A 25,006-nucleotide genomic window follows, 5' to 3' on the forward strand; every position below is an offset into this window, starting at 1 on the left:
GGGTATCTCCTTTTTCCTCCTTTTGTAGTACCCTGATCCAACACTTTTCTCAATTTAGTTACTTAAGTTTCCTGCTTCCTAAAAAGAGTACATTAGGGCTGAACTGTTTTGGAATATACCATCCAGAGAGTTCCTTCTTTTACTTACTTACTTCATTGACAACTTGGACACAGTATTACATTGGAAATAATTTTTCCACAGCATCTTAAAGTGTTATTTTCCAAAGAAATCTATTATCATTCTGACTCTAGTCCTACTGTACAAATCTTTCTCTCACCCAGGGAAGGTGAGATATGGATATTTGGAATTTCACAATAATCTACCTTGTTATGTGGTTTTTTTTTTTTTAATTCAATGCACAGAATGCTCAATCTGGAAAGGCATATTGTACAGCTCTGAGAATTCTTCTTGAACTATTTCATTGGTAATGTCTTACCCTCCACTTTTTCTGTTCTATCTGAAATATATTTTTAGACTGACCCCCTATCTTCCATCACTTGAAGAGTTTATTTTCGTTCTCCTTTCTGAACAATTTCTTCAACTTTATCTTCCTTATATTGAATTTTTAGTTTCCAAGTGCTCTATGAACATTCTTTTACAATATTTGTTCTCATTTCACAAACACAATAACTACTTTTATCTTTCCAAAAATATCAAGACTTTTGTCATTTTTGCACTGTCTGTCTCCTTCAAATAGCTTTTTATTCTTTATGTTTTAATCTCCATTTTAAATCAGCTTTCCTTCTCTGTGGATATCTATTCATAGTTGAGAATGAGACAGTAAAGTGTCATTAGAAGATCTCTGTACCTGGTGGGAATTGCTGACCATTAGCTTCCCAGTAGGATGATCTGGCTGAGGCTCCCCCCCCCCCCCCCCCCCCGCCTAGTTAAACACCTCAAACCAAACTAGGTATTTTTAAGTTTCTTGTGACTTTAATGTTTTAAGTATTATTCCAAAAGAAATTCTTGACTTTCATTATGAGCACAAAATGAATCAAAACATTATATATTTGGAAAACTATTGGGGCTGGCATTGTACCATAGGGGGCTAAGCTGCCAGCATCCTGAGTGCCAGTTCTAGTCTTAGCTGCTCTACTTAAGATCTACCTCCCTACTAATGTGCTTAAGAAAGCAGCAGCAGATGATCCAAGTGCTTGGGGCCCTGCTACACTAGTGGGAGACTTGGATGAAACTCCTCTTGGCTCTTGACTTCAGCTGGTCCAGTCCCAGCTGTCTTTCAAATAAATAAAAATAAATTAATTGAAGAAAAAAGCTATTAAGTAAAACTTTTTACTAAAAATATCTCTTAATGAAATGGACGTTATTTTTTAAAACAAAATATTGTTTAAGAATACCAGAAATTCAGGGTTCAACATTAATCATTCATTTTTATAGACTTAAATGCTTAAGAACCAAATATGAGAATAAAAAACCTTGTTATAGCAGTATTACTAAATTCTGTGAGCATCCTTAGTTATATGCCACCTATCAGTCACACAGTGATCTATTTGAAAAAAACTTTTTAATAACCTAGCATCTGATAACTCAATTAAAAACTTTTTTTTTTTTTTACATTAACAACTGGATCCCACACAGAACCATGGTCTTGAGAAACTCCATCCCCAACATGGTGCTCCTGTGCAGAGTTCCGGCCCTGGTGATGGTGCCATTGGGACCCGAGTCCCAGTTCTTGTTCCTCTAACTTGAAGTACACCTCCGGGTGCCCAAGAGCCAGACCGCTATGATCACAGGCAATCACAAGACTTTCCACACTACTCACAGGCTGCTCTGCTATCACATCTGTGGCACAGTTTGCATTCACCTCTTTCTGACAATCCACAAGCTGAATTTTCCTGTATTCTTTATCATCATGAACTTGACCGGTGTGTGTGACCTTCTCTGTGGATGCTTGCACCCCAAGCCCTGTGTGCCCCAGGGCAAGCACAGCAGCCAGAGGATAACTGATGCTGCAGCCATCTTGCTGATGACTGTTCAGGCACACTATCCCCTTTCATTTTTTTTTTTTTTTAAGCAAATAAATTGAAACCACCTGACTTGCCAAAGGATATTATCTAATCATTACATTAAGTCACTTTCTTCACCACTACAAAACTATTTAGAGATCCTGTCTCCAGATGACTTAAACCATGGTAGGCCTAAGGTTGCATGAGATATATTTTCATTTTGTAAAGTGGGAGAAAGAAGGTAATTTACTCCCCTGGGCCAAACTTTGTGACCTGAAAGTCTTAGGTATCTTCAGGAGCATGCCTGTTCCCAGGACAAGCCTGGGGCAGATGTTCAGCTGTGCTGCACTAGAAAAGGAACTTGCAATCAGTCTTCCTCCTTTATAGCCCACCTCCCAAAGCACCGGTGTCAGAATAACTGAATCTTTTGAGGTTCTCTAATATGAACAGTCTCCCACATGAGCACCTCTTAGAATTTAGTTACCACACATCGACCCTTTTTCCAGATTAAAAAAAAAAAAAAACATGTGTTCCTCTTACCTCTCCTCTTATTTGCTTGTCATTTTGGATTTGTGTTTTAAAAAATGTCTCTGCTGTCATTTTGGTAGTGTTACAAGTGGGAGTAGAGGCTGGTGCCTGCATTTGGCTCTCCATCTTTAACCAAAGCATCTGTGTTGTGGCCATGGCCTGACTCACTTCCCTGCCAAACTAAGCTCCTCTATGTGCCATCCAAATTTTATTATCAAATTCTGGGTAAAATCTGCAAAAGGACAGATGTGACTGAATCCTCAGTTACGAATGAAACTTGTAGGCAGACTTTGGATACAAAGTTCTATGTCTGAGGTGAACAAATTCCTGAATAGTGTCACGAATGATCTAAAAATATAATACTCAGTATAGCAGTTATTGTAAACTCTTGGCTTAAAACAATTCTTAATTCTTTTATGCTCTCTTTTGTGTCACAAGAAGCTTTTCTCTGAAATTTTCATCCTTTTGTGAGCTGATTTTATAAATAAGTTTTTCATTATACACAGAGTCCTCCTATGAAAAGACTATCAAATACCTGATTTTGCAATTTTTAAAGTTTTTAATTATCTTTCATCAAGTGCTGTCCTTTAGACCTTTACTGCTTTGCCATCACAAAGACATTTATGGAATTAGCATCTGTGTTCCAAGACAGGAAGTAATTTGCAATTCTTCTAAGAAACAGATCTGTCCCCTATTTGTTGTCAAGCCCACATTTTATGAATTTATATACATGTGCAAAAACCATAAAAGTGCCATTTACTTCCTCAAATGAATAGAAAATAAAAATGACTTTTAAACGGTAAGCATAAAACAAACTCATAAGGGATCTAGACAGACAAAGGAAAAGTCATGATCCCTTAAAAACCTGGAGAAAATATGATTTCCACAAAGTGCAGCTTTCTGGAATGTAAACTTTGCTAATATTTTGAAGTGAAGTATTTTTAAAGATTCGTGAATCCTTATCAAGATTTTCATCTAAAAGATAAGTGGGTTAAAAGCTCAAGTTAGTCTGCATGTAGTTTTTTCAACACTTGATTTGCAATGTAGAGAATATGATTTTGTTACTCTTCACCTGGAAATAATGGTTTCCTAAGGGTGGAAGAGGAGGTGCCTTTCTTTACTCAAGAAGATATTCTACTATAACAGGTAAAATTTGACATTTAAAAGATGTTAACTAATTTATTTATCTGAAAAAAGAAAATGGCAGTGCCAGGCATCTTTCCAAGGTAAAATGCTACTGAAGAGCAGTCTGGTTTTTTTTTTTTTTTGTTGTTGTTGTTTTAAATAAAATAGGGACCCCTGTTGTGGTTTAGTGGGTTTAGCCACAGAGTGCTGGTTCAAGTCCCAGCTGTTCTGCTTCCAATGCAACTTCTTGCTAATGTGCTGGGAAGGCAGCAGAGGATGGCCCAACTAGCTCCTGCTACCCACGCTGGAGACCAGGATAGAATTCTGGTTCCTGGCTTTGGCCTGGCCCAACCCTGGCTATTGTAGCCATCTGGGGAAGGAACCAGTGGAAGGAAGATCTCTGTTTCTCCCTCTCTCTATTGCTTTGACTTTCGAATAAATACAATTTTTAAAAAGAACAAAAGAAATACTATAATTCATTCTATTTGTGAGATCTATAATTCACTGCAACAAAAGATGACTAAAATATATTCCTAATATATTTAATCTACTAAAGAAAATTAAAGATTGAAATACAATGATAAAGAGTTGGTTAATTTTGTGCTAAAATATAAATGAAATACCCAGAGACTTGTCTACCAAACCATTATTTTCTTTAAATTTGGACTACAATTCTTACATAAAAGGAATTAAGGGAGAAAATTGTAGTTAGGTAGTTTCCAAGTATATTTATATTTGAGAAAACAAAGCCAAATAATTCAAAGATTCACTTGTTTATTATAGTCTATTTCCCATTTTTATGTATTTATTTTCCTAACTTTCCACTCAGATGTTGTGACCAATAGTTATAGGAGAGATAGACTATTTTTCCTTCTGAATCTCCAGAAGAAAAATAAACTCAATAAGTAGTAAAACTTTGTTAAATAAAGCAATGGTCTCTGTTTTCATAATCTAACTCTTCTTATTTTTTCTTAATAAGTTTTTATTAGTTCTAAATAATTTTAAATTAAATTCTGGGTTGCTCCTTAGGTACAACTTTTATGTAAATACCCATAATTAACTTATAAAAATTTGGTATTGGAAATTATAAGGCATATTATGTACATACTTAGTTTGGAATTATACTTAAAAAGTTAACAAAAATAATAGGTTGCAACAGAAAAATATTAATTTATGAATGTCAAGGATGTTATAATGTGAAATATCTAGAAATTCAGAAAATGAGGCCATTCACTCTACTGGCAACATATATGCCCTAAAACATTATTATTGCTAAAATAATTATTTAGTAAACAAAAGTTCTGAGCACATAATTGTTATCAAGAATATAATATTTCTAAGAATTTAAATCACAAAATATAATTTTAAGTTTCAATATAACCAATTCCAAATATGTTTATTTTGATAATATTTTTTTTTAATCTGAAAGTCAGTTACAGCAAGAGAGGGAGAGACATAAAGGGAGAGGAGAAAGATCTTCCATTTGCTGGTTTACTCCCCAAATGGCTGCAAAGACCAGGGCTGGACCAGTCCGAAGCCAGGAGCTTCATCCGGGTCTCCCACATGGGTGCAGAGACCCAAGCACTTGGGCAATCCTCTGCTTCTTTCCCAGGCAATTAGCTGGGAGCTGGATCAGATGAGGAGCAGCTGGGACTCAACTGGTGCCCAAATGGGATGCCAGTGCTGCAGACAATGGCTCAACCTGCTATGCCATAGTGCTGGCCCTGATAATAAATGTTTTAAAATAAAGATTTCAAAATAAGATTACTCAACTTCAGTCCCAGAGTAGTAAGTCAAGTCTCTGTACATAGTTTCAGTTACAGAAAACTAAAATCTGCCTGAGGTATCTAGGAACCATAAATTTGAAGCTCACACATAGACTTTCCTCGCTAATTGCTGTATTTCATAGTTAACTTGCCCTGATAAATCACTATCTGTGACTGATAAGGAATAGTTCCTTCTACATTCCAGTTTTAAGGAGACCCCTATCAGAACCTATTCTAAGACCAAAGGAATCAACAGTGTTGGGTTTAACACTGATAATAAACACTTGTCTATCATGACCTGGTTCGGGAAACTTGGGCACATGACAAAATTTCACACTGATAACAAGTAAGAAGATGGTGGGATTCTATGGCATTATAGCTTCTACAACACCACAACTTTATTAAAATCAGCCTAAAAGGGCCAAACATAGACATTAATGAGCTAGTCAATCACTGCTCCTGTAATACTACAGCAATCTTCTACTAAAAAATTATGCGTTAAAATCTGATAATACCTGAAAGGAAAGAATTAATTCCTTTGCAATTACATAAGACGTTTGCCAGCCTTAAGAACTATGGAAAATAAAGATCACTTTGTAATTTAAGTCTGATGGAGGCAGCACTTATAAGGGTTCTAATATCAGGAATAATGTTATATCAATCTGGTTAATCTACTGAGTCATCAGAAAAAGTGAAGAAGCACAATATCAGAAAAATTTACCAGATCAGAATCTCTCTCACAGAATAACATGAGAAAAGAAAAAGAAGCTCTTATAGTAGAATAGCTACAGTGTAACTTGACTTCAAAATACAGATCACTGTAAAACAAATATAAAAAAGAAGAAAGCGTAACTCCTCGGTGCCCATCATGATGTGCTCAACAAATGTCTTTTATTTCTATTCATGATTTATTGCTAGAAGTCCACACAAAATGACACGTGCAATGAAAACCAAACTTGACAGCCTGAGGTGACTAGTAACTATCAATTATGTGAAGATGTGATATATCCAAATAAGTAGAAAGGACAACTACAGAAAAAAATACTATCCTAGTGGACTGTAAGGGAAATGGATGGAAGATTATGAGAAATACATGAAAATAGCTGTTTATTATTAGGAAACATAATAAGTAGACATGTTATTTTAAAAAAAAAAACTTTGAAACATTATTTCAACAAACTGTCTACATCCCAGTTTGATACCAATGATGCACCTATCACTACGACTATATAGTTCACGTTTCTTTTTTCTTAATCATGGGATCCAAGCTTCACAGACTGTTTCTAGAGGGAATAAAAAGAAGATGATGCCAAAATTTGAAACATAGATAATAATTTCTAAGAAAGACTTTAATTTACTGAAAATAAAATACAAAGTATGATTTGCCATAAAAGCAATTGACCTTAAGTATAAATAGATAAGTGGATTGCTAGAGAATTTTGAGATGGAATTTATAACTGTATCTATTGAAAAATAATCTTCATGTGTATAGAATAATGACCTATGGTCAGGCTCTGAGGTTTAGGTTATAAAACACTCTCTATACGTGTACTTTTGTTGAGTGTTCTCTTCCCAAGACAGCAGGAAAGAAATTTTTCTTTACTATCACAATCTTGCAACTTTAAGATCTAAGTTTCTCTTACATTCAACCCTCTCATTTAAACTCAGTCTTGAGATCATGGATTTCTGTCCATGTAAACTTTGACTTCTGGCTGCATATTCAGAAAACTCCAGAGCCAGAAGTCTCAGTGATCAGTTGGTCAAACCTAACTCACTCTGTATTAAGGAAGAATGAAAACCAAAGAAATTGTTAAAAAACTTTCAAATTAGAGTAGCTGGCATTGGTGGCACAGTGGGTTAAGCAGGCGTTAAGGGGCCGCCTGCAATGCTGGCATCCCACATTGGAGGGCTTTTTGAGTCCTGGCTACTGTGCTTCTGATCCAACTCCCTGCTAATGAATGTGAGAAAACAGTGAAGATGGCCCAAGTGCTTGGGCTCCTGCCATCCACCTGGGAAACCTGGATGGAGATCCCAGCTCTTGGCTTCACCCTGGCTCAGCCATTTAGGGAATAAATTAACAGATGGAAGAGCTCTTTCTGTATCTGTATCTCCCTGTTTCTTTCACTCTGCCTTTCAAATAAGTAAATAAATCTTGAAGAAAACCTTACAAATTAAGGTAACATTATAACTAAACCCCAAATCTCAAATCTTCTATATGTTATTATGTCTTGATTTTTGAAGATAACTTCTGAATTCTACAGTATGCTAAAGAGTAGTGGAATTTCAAACAATAAAAGGGTCTGGTTGAATAAACTGCTCCTACTAAATCACTGGTAATTTCTTCAAGTTCAGATTCATCAGCAGACTTGGGATATTTGTAAAGAAAAAAAGAATAGGGAATATTCATGATATTTCTAAATTTCTAATGAATGCTTTCACTTTCTTGGGCTTGTGATGGGTGTGGTACTTGTTTAGATTATAAAACACTTTGCTTCTCTTTGTACCCACACCTCCCTAGAGCTTAAACATAGATTTGAGCCAGTCATTATAACTAAAGATGCTACAAGATAGGAACAGGAGATCCAGAATTATTCCTTTATTTTGTTTGAAGAGCAGAGAGAAAGAGACAAGCAGACAGAGAGATTTTTTATCAGCTGTTTATTATTCAAATGCCCACAACAGTTTGGACTGGGCCAGGTGGCAGCAGGAGCCAGGAATTATCAAGGACCCAACTACTTGAGCCATCACTCACTGCTTCCCAGGGTGTGTATTAGCAGGAAGCTGGAATGGACAGAAGAGCAAGGACTCCAACTCAGGCACTCCAATATGGGAGGAGGGTATCAACAGTGGTAGCTTAACCATAGGATCAAATGTTGGCCCCCTCTTAGATTCTCTGTCAAAAATACTTGATGAAAGAAGTAGTTACATTAAGTGTTTTACTATGAAACTTAAAGACAACACTACTAGTAGAAAAATACCCTATACCTTGTGCGGTTGTGTGAGTGCAGCCTGTTGAAATCCTTGCTTAGTATATACTAAGTTGATCTTCTGTATATGAAGGTAATTGAAAATGAAACTCAGTGAAGGGTGGGATGGGAGAGGGAGTGGGAGAGGGGAGGGCCGCGGGAGGGGGAAAGCCACAACAATACAAAAGTTGCACTTTGTAAATTCACATTAATAATAATAATAATAAAAAAAGGAATGTATCACCAAGGATAAAAAAGAAAGAGCCTAGGGTGATTACTGATGCCATAAACAAGAGTGTCAGTTTGTTAAGTCAACAACAGGAGTCACTGTGCACTTACTCCTCATGTAGGATCTCTGTCCTTAATGTGTTGTACATTGTGATTTAATGCTATAACTAGCACTCAAACAGTATTTTACCCTTTGTGTTTCTGTGTGGGTGCAAACTGATGAAATCTTTACTTAATATATGATAAATTGATCTTCTGTATATAAAGAGAATTGAAAATGAATCCTGATGTGAATGGAAGGGGAGAGGGAGCGGGAGATGGGAAGGTTGCGGGTGGGAGGTAAGTTATGGGGGGGGGGGGAGCCATTGTAATCCATAAGCTGTACACTGGAAATATTCATTAAATAAAAGTTAAAAAAAAAATAGTTACATTAAGCAACCAGTGCTGACCATCGGTATAATATAATAAACTCAGGATCACCAAGCAACTATTTTCCGAAGCCCTTCTTCAACTGCAAAATAAACACTACTTTATTTGAAAAAAAAAAAGAAAAAGAAAAAAACCAGAAATTTACATTATCAGAAAGACTACTTTGAAATACCATGCTTTGGTAGAGATTTTCAGAAATATAAATGCTCTAGCAAACAAGGAAAACTGAAATATGCCTTTATTAAAGGCATAAATTAGTGAGCTCATTACATTAAAATAGGGTAGAAAAAAATTAAAAACCAAAAATACCTTTGTAACATAACAACCTGACCCAAAAAGCAAACAAACTGTTAAGTCCCTAATAGTGATCTATTTCAGCAAAAATAAATTTATACAGTTTCTTGAATTTTACTGTACTGTAAATAAGATTTGCCTTCATAAACAAAGCCTCACTTTCACACATCAGGTATATTTCATGCCTTATTAGCCCTATTAACTGATTTGCTATTTAATAAAAATATCATAAATAATGACTTCACAAGAGCTTCATTCAGTTACAAATCTGTTTAATGAAGCTTTTATCTTTTTGTTTTGAGTGTAACTTTTATATCAGGAAAAAATCTATCACAAAGTATGTTAGTATTTGTTTTGGACAATTCTTCCAAAATATTTTAATTATGTCTGGGTCTTTATACAAAACACACTTTCAGGCTGAATTAAATGGTTACTGATTACATACTTAATTTCTCTGTTATCTGACAGCTGAGAGCCAGAAAAGAACTGAAATAAATAGCGAGGATGTAAAGCAATTAGTAGAGAAGTATGGGAGATACTAAAAGTGGTAGAAATCTCAAGGACATAAAACCAAGGTAAATACAGAATATGCAAAACTAGAGGCCAGGGCCAGGAGATCAGGAGGCACATAAAACACTCCTAGAGTCAAAAAATCATCAGAAATAGGAAGATGGAATGCTGTGCCTTTTAATTTAACTATATGCCTTTTAATATGCTATGTCTTTCCTAGGAAGTAAGGCCCCAGTGAGAAGGTATAAAGTAAAGTGTACTCCAAGTATCTAGGAATTAGCTTCAGGTAGAAAACTCCCCTGGAACCAGAATGAGAAGCAAAAAGCCCTCAACTCCCATAGGAACAATGTCATACAAAATAGAGCATGAAGTAATTAAATCACACCTCAATTCCAAACACTAAAACACTTAAAACCAACAATGTGCTGCCCATTATGCAATACAGCACTCAATGTCCAATGAAAATGTCTTTTTCTCCCCAGGTATAAATAATATCTTTCTGGAGTTAAATAAATCATTAGTTCTATTTCAAATTTATACTAAAGTGGCATACTACAGACCACAAAAAAAAAATTTACTATTAAACAAAACCATTTAAAAAAAATTTTTTTAAAGATCTATTTATTTATTTGAAATTAATTCAAAGTTACACAGAGAGAGAAGGAGAGGGAGGGGGAGAGGGGGAGGGGGGAGAGGGGGAGAGGGGTGAGGGGGAGAGGGAGAGAGGGAGAGAGGGAGAGAAGGAGAGAGAGAGAATGTCTTCCATCCACTGATTCATTCTCCAATTGGCTGCAACGGCTGGTGCTGCATTGATCCAAAGCCAGGAGCTTCTTCCGGGTCTCCCAAGTGGGTGCAGGGGCCCAAGCATTTGGGCCATTTTCTATTGCTTTCCAAGGCCATAGCAGAGAGCTGGATTGGAAGTGGAGCAACTGGGACTTGAACTGGCACCCATATGAGATGCTGGCACTGAAGGTTGTGTCTTTACCTGCTACGCCACAGTGCCAGCCCCAAAACAAAACCATTTTAAATATATCACAATTTTTATTTTGGGGAAAAAATGTCTTCTTTTTATTTAATCTATGCACAAACTCTCATCACACATGTGTTCTAATTATGAGATTCCAGTATCAGTCACAAATGTTCTTCAAATCAACAGTGAGTTTAGTGTGATTGTTATACTGGATCTGACCAGGAGAGCTACGTTTTGGATATTTGAGATCGAAAAAAAAAAAAAGTTAACATATAGTCTGCATGAAACGTCTTTTGGTCAAGGTGCAGATCAGGGAAGCCTTTGTTCTGTGGTGATGACAAGGTGTAGGGTGCCTGTGCACAACAGAGGAGGTAGGTTGGCTCTTCCTGCTCCAATGAGCTGAATGAAGGGTAAAACAAATACAATGGATCGTCAAAAATTTCACAGAAAACACATATGATGAGGGCCAGCATTGTGGTGTGGCAGGTTAAGCCACAGCCCGTGATTCCAGCATCTCATATGTGCACCAGTTTGTATTTGGCTGTTTTACTTCCAATCCAGCTCCCTAATAATGTACCTGGGAAAGCAGCAGAGGATGGCCCACATCCTTGGGCCCCTGCATCCATTTGAGAAACCTGGATAGAATTCTAGGCTTCTGGCTTCGGCCTGGCCCAACGCAGGCCATTGTGGCCATTTGGGGAGTAAATCAGCAGATGAAGATCTCTCCCTGCCCTCGTCCTGCCCCATGTTATTTTGCCTTTAAAATAAATAACAAATCTTTAAAAAACAAAATAGGGGCGAGCATCATGGTGCAGCAGGTTAAGTTGCCACCTGCAATGCCAGCATCCTATTTGGGCACCACTCATGTCCCAGCTGCTCTACTTCTGATCCAGTTCCCTACTGATGACCTGGGAAAGCAGCGGAAGATAGTCCAAGAGGCTGACCCTGCTGCCCATGAGGGAGAACCAGATGAAGCTCCTGGCTTTGAACTGGCCCAGCTCTGGTCCTTGTAGTCATTTGCAGAGTGAACCATCGGCTGGAAGATCTCTCCCTGTTTCTCCCTCTGTAACTGTGCCTTTCAAACAAATAAATAAATCTTTAAAAAGAGATAGAAAATTCATATTGTGAAAAAATTATGCATAGATTTAAATTTTCTGCTCCAAAGATAAACATATTTTTACGTCCATTTTCCCCCAAACTTTTTGAAATATCTCATATGAAACTGCACTAGTCATTAACAGGGTAGAGATAATTTTTAGGATCCAGAAACTCAAATTTTAAATTAACAACTACAAAGTTGTTTATGTTTTTAAATATATTAAAGGACTTTTACTCAAAAAGTAAAAAAATGCATTAAGCACTTTTTCTTAGCTATGTTGTCCTTAAAATGTTAGCTTTGGTGCTGGTGCTGTGGCGCAGGTTAATCCTCCACCTGCAGCGCTGGTATCTCATATATGGGCGCCAGTTCCAGTCCCGGCTGCTCTTCTTCTGATCCAGCTCTCTGCCATGGCCTGGGAAAGCAGTGGATGATGACCCAAGCACTTGGGGCCCTGCACCCGTGTGGGACACTCGGAAGAAGCTCCTGACTTGGGGAGTGAACAAGCAGGCAGAAGGCCTTTGTTTCTGTCTCTTCCTCTCTCTGTCTGTAACTCTACCTCTCAAATAAATAAATAAATAAACAAAATCTTTTAAAAAATAAATAAAATGTTAGGTTCAATCAAGGTTCAAGCACTTTTCTAAGTAGAAAAGGGTTATACATGTGGGCCACAGGTGGACTGGGGTCTTAGAAGGAGACAGTAATAGTAACAGCAGGAAGAAATCAAAGTAAACAACCACTTTAAATAAAAGGAAGGAAGGGGACAGAAAGACAAGACAAAATCAATGTTTAATGTACAGACCCTCTCTCCATATATATGGATCAAATGTTGATTCTTGTTTTGTTTCATTCAAAAGACTTTCCTTGCAATCCTCACTTTTATAGGATGGTAGAATCAAAGTACTCCTAAGAAATACTAACTAGGGCCAGCACTTTGGTGTAGTGGGCTAAGCCTCCATCTGCAGTGCCGGGATCTCATATTGGCACTGGTTCGTGTCCCAGATGCTCCACTTCCAATCTAGCTCTCTGCTATGGCCTGGGAAAGCAGCAGAGGATGGCCCAAGTGCTTGGGATCCTGCACCAGCATGGGAAACCCAGAAGAAAATCTTGGCTCCTGGCTTTGGATAGGCTCAGCTCTGGCCATTGCAGTCATCTGGGGAGTAAACCAGTGGATGGAAGATATGTCTCTCCCTCCCTCCATCTGTGGCTCTACCTCTCAAATACATAAACAAAATCTTAAAAAAAAATACTAACTCGAAATCACCCCAATTTGCACTCCACAGATATAATTTAAAAGAAACATTGATAGAGTTGGGGTCTAAAATGGAGAGTTCCATAACATAGTTTAGATAACTTTTGAAGACTCACCTGTTGGTTTAACTGAATAAAACCCAATGGCCTCTCCTTTCTTCCACAGAATCTTAGCATAATCAGTACGGCTATGACACAGAAATGGGATCTCATTTCTCTCCATTTCCTGTTTTCTATAAATAATTCGATTCAGAACATATAGAACCACTCTCTCCCCAAGAGTGCTCACCTACAAAGAGAGTCAAACACCAGACACAAGTTATAACATGCATCAGTTAGAAGATGCTATTTACCTTGCTCCATGCTCCGACACCTTATACTAGCATTCAAGATACTTCGACTAAATTCAAAATCATTTCTAAAGTACTGGATTAACACAGATATGAGACAAATCATTCATATCAATAGCAATTCCTTTCCATAGACATTTTTGCACTGAACACTGCTTCTCAGTGGAAAAAGAGGAAAAACAAGTTCCCAATGCATGGATCACCCAGCATCTCTTTCAGCACCAAGTCTCCTTCCTGCTTCCAGCTGCCCAGATTCAAGGTCTTCCAACCCCAACTGCAGCCCCTCTGTATACTGTCTTAACTCATTTTTACCCTATGCTTGACTTCACATTAAAAAAAAAATCTTGGTGTTATCCCCTAAAGATGTAAAAGAATAATTCCTTCAGTTGATGAGGGCAGTCATATTATGCTCTTGGGAAAGGAATCTGTCTCATCTTTTCCAGGTAAAACGTTCATTTAGCCGCCCTGCCCTCTGTCGATGACCCTGGGAGAAATCCCCACTCTCTCTTTCCCACTCCCCTAGATCAAGTAACAGAAGACACTACTAGAGAGAGGCAGAGCTAGTGAAATACACTTGGGCCAACCACATCAAATCTAACATCAAGGAGTAAGTTTCCCACTGCTAAAACCAAGAGTCCTGTCCATAAAGTCTATTTTCCTCAAGTTACCATAAAGGAAGCCAAGTTGGCCCTTTGATTAGATTAGTGGAGGAAAAATGGATTCACATACACACAGTACTCTCAAAAATACCCTTAGCAGGAGATATCCCTTATCAAACAACACAGCAAGTGACAAGGAACCACCAGCTTACAACTCCTTCCTTCCCAGTATAGCTCTGCACTGAGTCCTTCCTCATACTGAGCTGAAATCAATCTCCCAAAGACTGTGCCACAACACAGCATTCAAACACATCTGAAGACAGCCATGATGTTACCTTAATTTTTAAACCTGAGATAGAGAACAATAGAAGGAAAAGGCTAATCTAATGCAATCTAGGGTGCTCTTGCCATTCCAGTCTTCTCCCTTGAAATCGCTCCAGATCCCTAATACTTCTCTTCATGTTTGGCACTCAAGACATTATGATAAGAAGCACTGAAGACACTGCTGGGAGAAAGAGGCTTTCCATATAAACTTAACATTTTTATTAATTGTACCTACATTCATTTTACTTCTAATTAAGCAAAGCCTAAGTCTTTTTGTATATGCTGTTTCAGGTTGGTTTTCATGGCGCTCACATAAAATTAATCTTTTTGAACCTATTCGTATCATGTTATCCTTATTTAATTTTAAATATCCTTATTTAATTTTATGTTAGATCCTCTGTTTCTTAATTCTGTTTTCCACAGATTTGTTTCCCCATTCAGCACTGTGGTATGCAAGACTGATAAGTCCGTCCTCTATGTTCTCCTTTAAGTAGCAGATAACCTGGTGACCAGAACAGGAAAAAAAAAAAGGACAGAGTTCTGCTATTAAAGACGTCCCTTCCATTCAACTGGGCAGTATGTTTCAGGCACAGGGTTATGATCCTTATCACCTTGCTTCATTTTCACCACAACATGTGAACAGGAGGAATAAGGTTTATAAAAATAAAATCACTTTCTCAAAGTCATGTGTTTGTTAAATAGAATGGTTGCTCTCTTCTGTAGCTTAATCAGCCATTTTTTTCCTTGTTAACCAGGATTTGACTAAAATAAGTCCTCCCTTCACTGATTCCTCTACTTCTCAAAAGGTGGTACAGCCACAAAGGCATTGAAGCTGAGGAAGACCTCACAGCAGAAGTCCAAATAGCTATTTTTGGTTTTGAAGCCTTCTCCCTTCTCAGTTGAGGACAGGATACAATATATTATCATAGTAAGATGTCTCCTTTGGCCGGCGCCGTGGCTCAATAGGCTAATCCTCCGTCTAGCGGTGCCGGCACACCAGGTTCTAGTCCCGGTTGGGGCGCCGGATTCTGTCCTGGTTGCCCCTCTTCCAGGCCAGCTCTCTGCTGTGGCGCAGGAGTGCAGTGGAGGATGGCCCAAGTACTTGGGCCCTGCACCCCATGGGAGACCAAGAGAAGCACCTGGCTCTTGCCATTGGATCAGCGCGGTGCGCCGGCTGTAGCGCGCCGGCCGCGGCAGCCATTGGAGGGTGAACCAACGGAAAAGAAGACCTTTCTCTCTGTCTCTCTCTCTCACTGTCCACTCTGTCTGTCAAAAAAAAAAAAAAGATGTCTCCTTTAACCTTCACATTCAAATGTCGTCTATGGTGAGCAAACCTCAGTCACATTTAAGTACTTTGGAGTGTTTACTTTCTTGAAATAGATACTTCCTTTTGCTATCTACCAGAACTGTTTCTAAGGACAAATTCTATTCCTCTATGCTATCTAATCCTCCAATTTTATGGTTTTATGCAGATTTTTAAATTCCCTCCTCCCTTTTATTTTTAGTTTATAGAGTTCTGTATCAGATCTGCAGATAACCAGGTGTACACATTTTCCTAGTCCTTAGGCAATGAGCTCACTAGCCTGCAATCTTAAGAAACATCTGAGAATGAATGTGGTACCCAGAAGTAACTGTGGTAACTGTAATATTCTCCTCAGATCATTTCCTTCCTTTGCACTTGGAACTTTGAAAGACTTCCAGACACAAAAGGAAGAAATGAAAATACCCCTGTAACTTGAAAGTTTCTCAGTTTTCTATACTGGATGTCAACATTTCTTGACATGCTTTCCTTGTTTCTTCTGAGTCAAGTGTCCCACAATAATGAACTGTCACAGCTGGCACCTAGCAGATTTTACAAGTTATTAAATGTTTGGCCTATCTTAGAAATATTCTAAAAAAGACTACTGAGATATATATTTCTGTTAATTCTACCCCCCTCAGCAAGGATCCCTGCACCTATGAATGAGTAGTAGTCTTTTTCCAAAAAGTTTGTAGTCTCACGAGTCTAATATACTTCTAGCAAGTCAAAACTCTTATCCCTCCATGTTACTGTAAATCATTCTTACAGTTGCTAAATATGTCAACAATTTATTATCCTTCCCTGCCTCTTGAAATATTTTCTTCATTTCTACAGATCTCCCCATCGTGTCCTATTTATCCTCTAACAACGAAAACACCAGAGATGTCTCTTATACCTTTTCGCCTCTAGCATAAAAACCAAAATACCTCCTTTTTAGCTATGCTAGTATTTATATATTTTGATAAGTTTTCTATTCTTTCCAACCCTAAAACAAAAAGTCTACAACACTGTTCAGCATTGGCTGAGTTCTATTACACCCTGCAAAGGGTGGAAGCTTGCTCTCTGAACAACCTGGTCACTATATTGTTCAGAACACTGTGTAGACATCTGAGGAGGCCTTGCTAACAGACAAAACTTTCCCGGTCAGTCTCTCCTGGGGACAGATAAGCAACCACAGTGATAGAACCAGCTTTTTCTTTACTGAAATAAGGAAACTAAAAGCTAAAATATATAAAAAGCAGACACTGTTCCTCACCCAATTCTCAGATATCTTTAGAATCACATAAAATTGGGGAAGTCCAACCCAACAGCCAGTTTCATCAGAATGAAATTTTTGGAATTTAATTTAACCTGATTATACTGAAATGGGGAACAGGTCGACAACATCAAGAGTTCTCACTTGAGATGGCCTCATAAGAAATATTTCTGTTAAAAACCACAGGATGTTGTTACCTTCTTGAGCCCTTCTCTTGAAGGGATAGATGTTTTCACAATATCATCAATTGCCCACCACTGATCAGCAAGGTAAAGTGCCACAGCTAAAAGAGAATGAGTGATCATTAACATTTAAGTCTTAAAGTATACAATATTATTGTGACTATCTACACTTTTAAATACGCCTACATCTTATACTCTATAATGTAGCCCCATTTATAACATTTTCATTTCATCCATTAAACATTTAACTATATGCAACTGAGAATCAGATTTTCCTGAAATAAATGAAGTAAGTTTTTAAAGAACAAATTCCTTCATGTAGCTATCTTTTTAATGAATTTCTAACAGTTTGGAAAAAACGGTTCTCAATTTACAAAAATTAAGCAAGAAAAAAAGAGACCTGTGAGTGAATCCTCAGGAGCAAAGAGAGCAAGAATTTTCTGAGTCTGATCTCCACCATAAAGAGGCACGAAGCCTACATTTGACAGGCTAATAGGAATCTGAAATGACAATTGATTAAAGATTAGTGAAGAGTCTGTCAGGAAAACATAACAAAAACACCAATCATTTACCAAAGGACGAAACTTTTCCTACATAAATTTTAATTATGTAGCTTTACTCATAGGAGATGACATTTCTAATTTCTTTAAAAAAGGGGGGGGGGGTGTAAATCAAGTAGACTTCCCTTTTGGAGGAATTTGATCTTTTAGGTGAAAAATGAGTAAAAGCAAAAGCCATGGCATGGCTCACAGAGTCACTAGAAAAACAAGCAATAATTTGTAATCCCTTACTTAGACTACACAAGGAGTATATTCCATTTTCTGGTGAATGTTAGGTCATTTTTTTTTCCCAGTAAGATACATTCAATACTTTTAACATTTTTCTGCCTTCATTAATCCAACAGTAATTCCCCATTTAGAGACATTGCTACAGTTTAGAGAATTACAAAACAGTGGTGCTAAAGAAATCTTTTTAAGCATCTTTAACCTGACATAATTTGCAGAAGAAAAACCCGAGGCCTAGAAAGGGTACAGAATTCGCAACCTCAGTTCTCAGTGGAACTCTAGTGATCTCAAGTCTACTGATCCATCATACTCTATCATGGCTTACTGACCAAAAGGTGTGATTTCACCACTGTAGAAAAAGAAACAAGATTCATGACACAAAAATGTGCAGTTTTGCTGTTATTTTTTAAATTTCTGAAGAAATTCCTAAACTCAAAAATTCCAAATCTTTTTTTTTTTTTTTTTGACAGGCAGAGTGGACAGTGAGAGAGAGAGACAGAGAGAAAGGTCTTCCTTTTGCCGTTGGTTCACCCTCCAATGGCCGCCGCGGTAGGTGCGCTGCGGCCGGCACACCACGCTGATCCGAAGCCAGGAGCTTCTCCTGGTCTCCCATGGGGTGCAGGGCCCAAAGACTTGGGCCATCCTCCATTGCACTCCCTGGCCACAGGAAAGAGCTGGCCTGGAAGAGGGGCAACCGGGACAGGATCGGTGCCCCGACCGGGACTAGAACCCGGTGTGCCGGCGCCGCAAGGCGGAGGATTAGCCTATTGAGCCGCGGTGCCGGAAAAATTCCAAATCTAAACATCAGTTTGCGCAAGTATGGCAAGAAGCCTTACCAAAACTGATACACTTCTTAGGTATAATTTTAAAGGCAAAAAAGATAACTATTATCAATAACCTGTGGAATTTATCTTCTTAAAAACTGATCATGGTGCTTTATTAACTAATATATGATTTTTTCTGAATCAATTTCTGAAAAGCATTTTAAAAGTGAATGATTAACACTTTAAAATGAAAGTAAGAGGATACTGATTTCATGTACAAAAATGGGCATGAAAGGATAAAAATCATTGCAGAATGCCTTACCGTAACATTGAGAAGAGAAAAGCTCTCTGGATTTTCAGGATCCCCACACCTTAAATCTGACATGTAATCTTCAGCAGCAGTTTCCAGTTCCTCATGACTGCAATTATCCAGCATATCCACAGGGAATGCCATTCTCTTTAACAAAACAACATGAAACAAAACATTTCACAATACGAAATACTACCTGTCTGTACTCAGAAAAATTTTACTCAATATTGCCATATTTTATTGTATGATTTTATTTATTTATTTGAAAGGCAGAGTAACAGAGAGGGAAAGAGAGACAGAGACAGAGAGAGAGAGAGATCCATTTTTCATCCACTAGCTCACTCCCCAAAAGGTCAACAACTGGTGTGTTAGAGGCCTTCGTGTTTTAATTAAACTTGTTTCTAACATGATTAAAGTTGTGGTAGAGACCTTCTCAAGGTCAGAAGAAGAAAAAAAGGGAAGAACCTGTCTTGGGAATGAAACGCAGTTATTATCTACTTGACTGTGAAATTACTATCTGCTTGAGTTCTTGCTTGTTAGCCCGAAGCGGTGGTGTTAACCCTTGCTAGACAGCATACAGCTCAGTACCTGTGTAAAAGAAACATATCAGTGAATATGTGTGCAGGAGCAGTAGTGTATCAGTTCCTCTAGTTGCCATGTAACATCAGAATATCCAATCAAATGTATGCATGTAACCATACAAAGACAAAGAAGCTAAAACCATATATAAAGAAACACCCCTCTTTTTCAAGGCTCAGGCTTTTGGATAAAAATCCAACTAAGCCTTATGCTGGCATAAAGATAACAACCACAATAATAACAATAATTTAAAAAATACTACTTCCGGGTCTGGCGCTGTGGCATAGAGGGTAAAGCTACCACCTGCAGTACTGGCATCCCATATGAGTGCAGGTAGGAGTCCTGGCTGTTCCATTTCCCAATCCAGCTCTCTGCTCTGGCCTGGGAGAGCAACGGAGGATGGCCCAAGTCCTTAGGCCCCTCACCTGTGTGGAAGACCTGGAAGAAGCTCCTGGCTCCTACCTTCGGATAGGCCCAGCTCCGGCCATTGTGGACATCTGGGGAGTGAACCAGCGGATGGAAAGACTTTCTCTCTGCTTCTGCCTCTCTGTAACTCTGCCTTTCAAATAAATAAATAAATAAATCTTGAAAAAAAAAAAAGTACTTCCTGTTAAAGGACTTGGTGTCTCATCTCTGTTCACAAATCCTGCTATACCAGGCTGAAGCCAGAAGCTGAGAACTGCACCTTGGTCTCCTGTGTAGGTGGCAGGAGCACAAGCTTTCCTAGGCACATTAGCAGGGATCTGGAACTGAAGGAGAGCAGCTGTGACTGGATCCGGCACTCCAATATAGGCAGCTAGCATCTGAAGCAGTGGCTTACCTTTCCATGGCACAATGCCAGCCTTATCATATTTTATTAAAAGGTACTTCTAAAATTCATTGTAGGAAAACAGACAATTAAGCCTGCCAATTGAACCATGTTTGTCAAAAAGAAACTTTCAAACATTATTCATTTGTATTAAAAACAGGCAATAAAACCAGAATTAATGAATTACTCATTGTTGGTAAAAATATTTATAAAGGTATAGGACATATATATATATGCACATATACACAAAATATACATAAATATATTCTTATATAATCTTTAACATAAGAGTCACCATAATGATTTTTAAATGATTAAAACTGTCATAAAACTGGTAAAGGTTGTACAACTCTATAAATTTACTAAATAAAAAAATCAAGGCCAGGTGGGTGATGGTTCAAGTGCATGGGCCCCTGCTATCCATGTAGGAGACCCAGATGGAGTTATAGGTTCCCCTCTTTTGCCTTGCCCAGCCCCAGCTGTTGCAGACATCTGGGAAGTGAACCAAAAGATGGATGGATAGATCTCTCTCCCCCTCCATCCTTTCAACTAGATAAAAATAAACATTTAAAACAAGAGAAATACACATTGAATTGTAACGTTTCAACAGGTGAATCTTGTAGTATGTAAATTTTGTTTCATATACATACACGGGGTGAGGCTTCTAAAAATTTGTGGAAAAATGGAATTAAGAGATAAGCAAATTTCCTAGGAGCTTTTTAAAGCCCCTCTGGTGTGTGTGTGTTTAAAAATATAAAACAGCCAGCACTTTAACACAGAAACATTAAAGGCTTTCCCACTAAAATGAAGAAAAATAAGTAAGTCTCCAAGTACTACTCGATGTTATGCAGGCACTGGCCAATGCAACTGGATGAGAGAAAGCAGTAAATGGCACAATCATCGATCTGTCCTAAACTTCAATAATTTGCATACCACCAGCAACATTTTTTTCTGTGTCAACAGTGTAAACCATTAGTGAATACTTTTCTCAATTTATTTTTTTAAAAATCACACATTTCTCTCATCCCATTCCTACTCAATTTCTTGAAATTGTAGTAAAAAATACATAATAAAATGTACTATTTTAACTGTACAGTTCAGTAGCAGTAAATTCTAAATGTTGGGCAACCACATGGTACCACTATCCATTTCCAGAAATTTTTAGTTATCCCAAACAGAAAATATGTACGACTAAAAACTTGAAAGGCAGAAATGATGGCTCAATTAATTGGTTTCCTGTTATTCATGGTGGGAATCCTCCTGGCTCTGGCTCTGGCCCTGGCCAAGCCTCAGCAGTTGTGGGTAATTGAGAGAGTGCAGGGGATGAGTACTTGTTTCTTTCTCTTTCTCTCTCTCTCTCCTTCACTTTTTTTCCCTCCCTCCCTCCTCCACTTTCCTTCCCTCTCTCTCAAATAAGAAGTAAAAATATCTCTTAAATCACTTTAGGTATGCCGGCACATGTTAGACAACATTGTACTATAGTATGGGGTTGTTTATCACAAGAAGACTTCACTACAGATCAAAGCCAAATAGAAAATGACTAAAGTGTGGAAACATAAAGTCATCACATTTCATTCTTAAACATTTTTAAATTGAGGCTTTTAAATGCAAAATAATAACTTCTGGGCTTATTTTTATTTTTAGCCAGATTATACCTTTATTTATATACAAAATTTTACTTAAATACAAAATAATTTTTCCCTGAGTCTGACAATTAAGATACTCTAAAATTTGCATACAGAATAAAACCCCACTTAATTAGAAGTTGTGATTAAATAAACAAGTATATTTATTGTAAGTTTTACTATGAAAAAAATAGAAAATATTTCTCTAATTCCAAAGGCCTAATTCATATACACAAAAACACACATTCTAAAACATTTTTGTTTGCAAATCTGCTCTTAAATCCATTTTTTTTATTACCAGTTCCTCACAATGCTAAATTTTATCAGAACTTAGAGGAAATAAACCAGAGATTACTATAATTCAGTAAGAGTAGCAGTTAACAATTACTGAGAAGTGTCATCCATGTACTAGGCTTTAACGACAATGTCATATTTAATATTCACATATAACAAAGTATTTATACCGGCTCCACTACTGAGAAAGAAACAGCTTTAGAGTTTAAGAGACATGTCTAACGTTACATCACTACTGGAGCTAGACTAGGAACCCAGGCAATCAGATACACATACCAATATAATTACCATTACTCAATATGAAAACCAAGTATCATAGTATTTGTTGCAGTTCTATAAAATTTCCTTCTATAAAATACTATAATAGTTACTTTATTATTAAATATTCTATGCACGTACTATACTAGAATGAGTACTGCGATTGGGAATCTGTGACCTTGGTTCCTGGGTCAGTTCTGACACTAACAAGCTTTCTGACTACAGGCAAAATACTTACCCATGGAAATAAGGGCCACAACTGGACAGGATAATTCTGAAGACCTTTCAACTTCTAAATGCTTATAATTGTTTTTTAAAATCTTGGTGAATTTTAGACTACTAGCCTTTTGGCAGATATGACAATTTAGAAAGGCAAGAATAGAGTGGTAAGGTTCCAGAGAGAAATACAGGTTAGGATAAATCTCTTGGTTCCCCCTCCTCTTCTTTGTTGTTTTTAAGCTTCTGTTCTATGTTACATAATTGTAAAGCTGTCAGATCAAATTTTGTCAAGCACTTTATGCTCTACCCATGCGATAAACTAAAAAGCCTAAATAGCTTCTACATGAATGAGGAAGCTTAGCACAGCCTCAAGCAAACTAACTCATCAAAAAAACTGACACAGAATGGACAGTGAAGTGTAAAAAGTGTCCAGAATAATTTATAAATTAAGCAAATGAGTATGTTCATCAATCCTGGCTAACCTGTACAAAGACATAATATTCAGACTGCTTATATAAGAGCTCTAAGAGGCCCATCAGCATCAGCTGCATTGTATCCATCTTTTATTGCTATCCCTTTTTTTTTTTAAATAACTATTTGAAAGAATGACTGCTCTTAACAACAACAAAATACATGAAAAACATTTGGAAAACAAATCCCTGTTAATGTGACTTTTCCTTGTTTATTGATTCCTGGATGTCAACTATACCCTCTAAAAATGGAAACATAAATTCAGTTCCTAAAGTATTTCATGATTCTTCTTTTCTTTTGAGAGGCAGAGACAGGGAAGGACAGCTCCCATCCACTGCTTAATGCAAAATGCTATGGCTGAGCAAGTACCATAGCTGGTAGTCAGGAGCCAGAAGCCATGAATGCAATCCAGGTTTCCCACATGAATAGCAGTAACCCAATTACTTCAGCCATCACGGCAACCTCCCAGGCTCTGCATTGGTGGAAAGGCAGAGTCAGAAGCTACAGCCAGGAATGGAACCCACACATTTTGATGTGGAACATAGGCATCTTAACCACTAAACAGCCATTTCAATTTCAAGAGTCTTTATTGCTACTTTTAGGGCTTTACAGAGGGGACCAGATTAAAAAAGAAGTATGGACAGTTTAGAGCTTAAAGAATTCTCAGTGAGAAAATAATGACCCTTTCAACCAAACCAAGTTCATGAGAATATTTCATGATTGTGTCTCCAAGACTGAGAAAAAGTTAGGTATTCAAGCAATGTAATCATCAATGTACTCAACTTTTATACAGCAAGCCAGTTTCTGAACCCTATGATTGTTCTCCTGATTTCTCCCTTTTCTTAATAAAATCATTTCTTTCCTACCTACCTACCCTGTACCCATCAGATCAATAATCAAATTGACTTTTTCTTCTATTCCCTCCTGCCCTAGACAAGGTCCTAAATCCCAGATTCATCCAACCATTACCTTAACTCTGACAGGTGAGTTTTTGAGTGCAACATTAATGAAATAATGATACCCAAATCTCAAACAGGTCTCATCTCTGCTCAACAATTCTTTTCTATCCTCTAAGAAATGAAACTGGATTAACGGTACATGAGGACTGCCTATAAATCTGTAGATAGTGAAGCAGGAAGTTAATTGAGATTGATACTTGTGCCTCTTTTTGAGTAGAAAGCAAAACTATCTTTTGAAATAAAAATCACTAATCTAATGGTGGACTAAGCTCATAAAAAGCCAGGTAGAACGGAAGCTTGCTCTCTCCTCCTCATGGACTCAGGACAAGCAGAGCAGGGTATGCTAATCCCTGGCCCACTCTCCCTAAATAAAGCCCTAATGCGCCTGTGTATTTTTTCTCACCTTGTAAATAAAGTTTATCACATTGCATGCCATGTTTGCACCAGTACTTAAAATTCTTCTCTAAGTAAAAGGCAAGAATCTGGAAAATTTAGGCCCAACCTAGCTCACAACAATTATGCTGCACATGACTAAATTCTTTCCTACAATATCTTCAGCCTTTATCAAAAACCCAAGAGAGGAGTACTTTATCTTCACTTGGCAGATGAGAAAAATAAAACAAATCACTTGAGTTAAACAATGGAACATGACTAGCAAGCAGCAAAAACTGCCTCCAATGTCCATTCCATTCATCACAATGGTATGTGTGAAAGCACAGCATCTTAGGTAGTCCTAAAATGGTTAAAGATTGCTTACTATACAATGGGTGGCAGGCCTATTAATGGCTGATCTGTAC

General features: G+C 37.6%; 1 protein-coding gene across 1 annotated transcript in view; it reads right to left on the reverse strand.

The window, feature by feature from the left end:
- Nucleotides 1-25,006, reverse strand: part of FAM169A (family with sequence similarity 169 member A) — an 85,217-nt gene that overhangs the window by 37,445 nt on the left and 22,766 nt on the right. Inside the window, exons 2-5 of the mRNA XM_062212047.1 lie at nucleotides 19,009-19,143; nucleotides 17,538-17,637; nucleotides 17,153-17,238; nucleotides 13,245-13,416 (exon numbers count right to left, since the gene is read on the reverse strand). Coding sequence (XP_062068031.1) covers nucleotides 13,245-13,416; nucleotides 17,153-17,238; nucleotides 17,538-17,637; nucleotides 19,009-19,140 — 490 coding nt within the window. The 5' untranslated portion in view covers nucleotides 19,141-19,143. The remainder of the gene's footprint in view (nucleotides 1-13,244; nucleotides 13,417-17,152; nucleotides 17,239-17,537; nucleotides 17,638-19,008; nucleotides 19,144-25,006) is intronic.

This window comes from Lepus europaeus, chromosome 15 (genome assembly GCF_033115175.1).
Source record: "Lepus europaeus isolate LE1 chromosome 15, mLepTim1.pri, whole genome shotgun sequence".
In the NCBI taxonomy this organism is placed as follows: domain Eukaryota; kingdom Metazoa; phylum Chordata; class Mammalia; order Lagomorpha; family Leporidae; genus Lepus; species Lepus europaeus.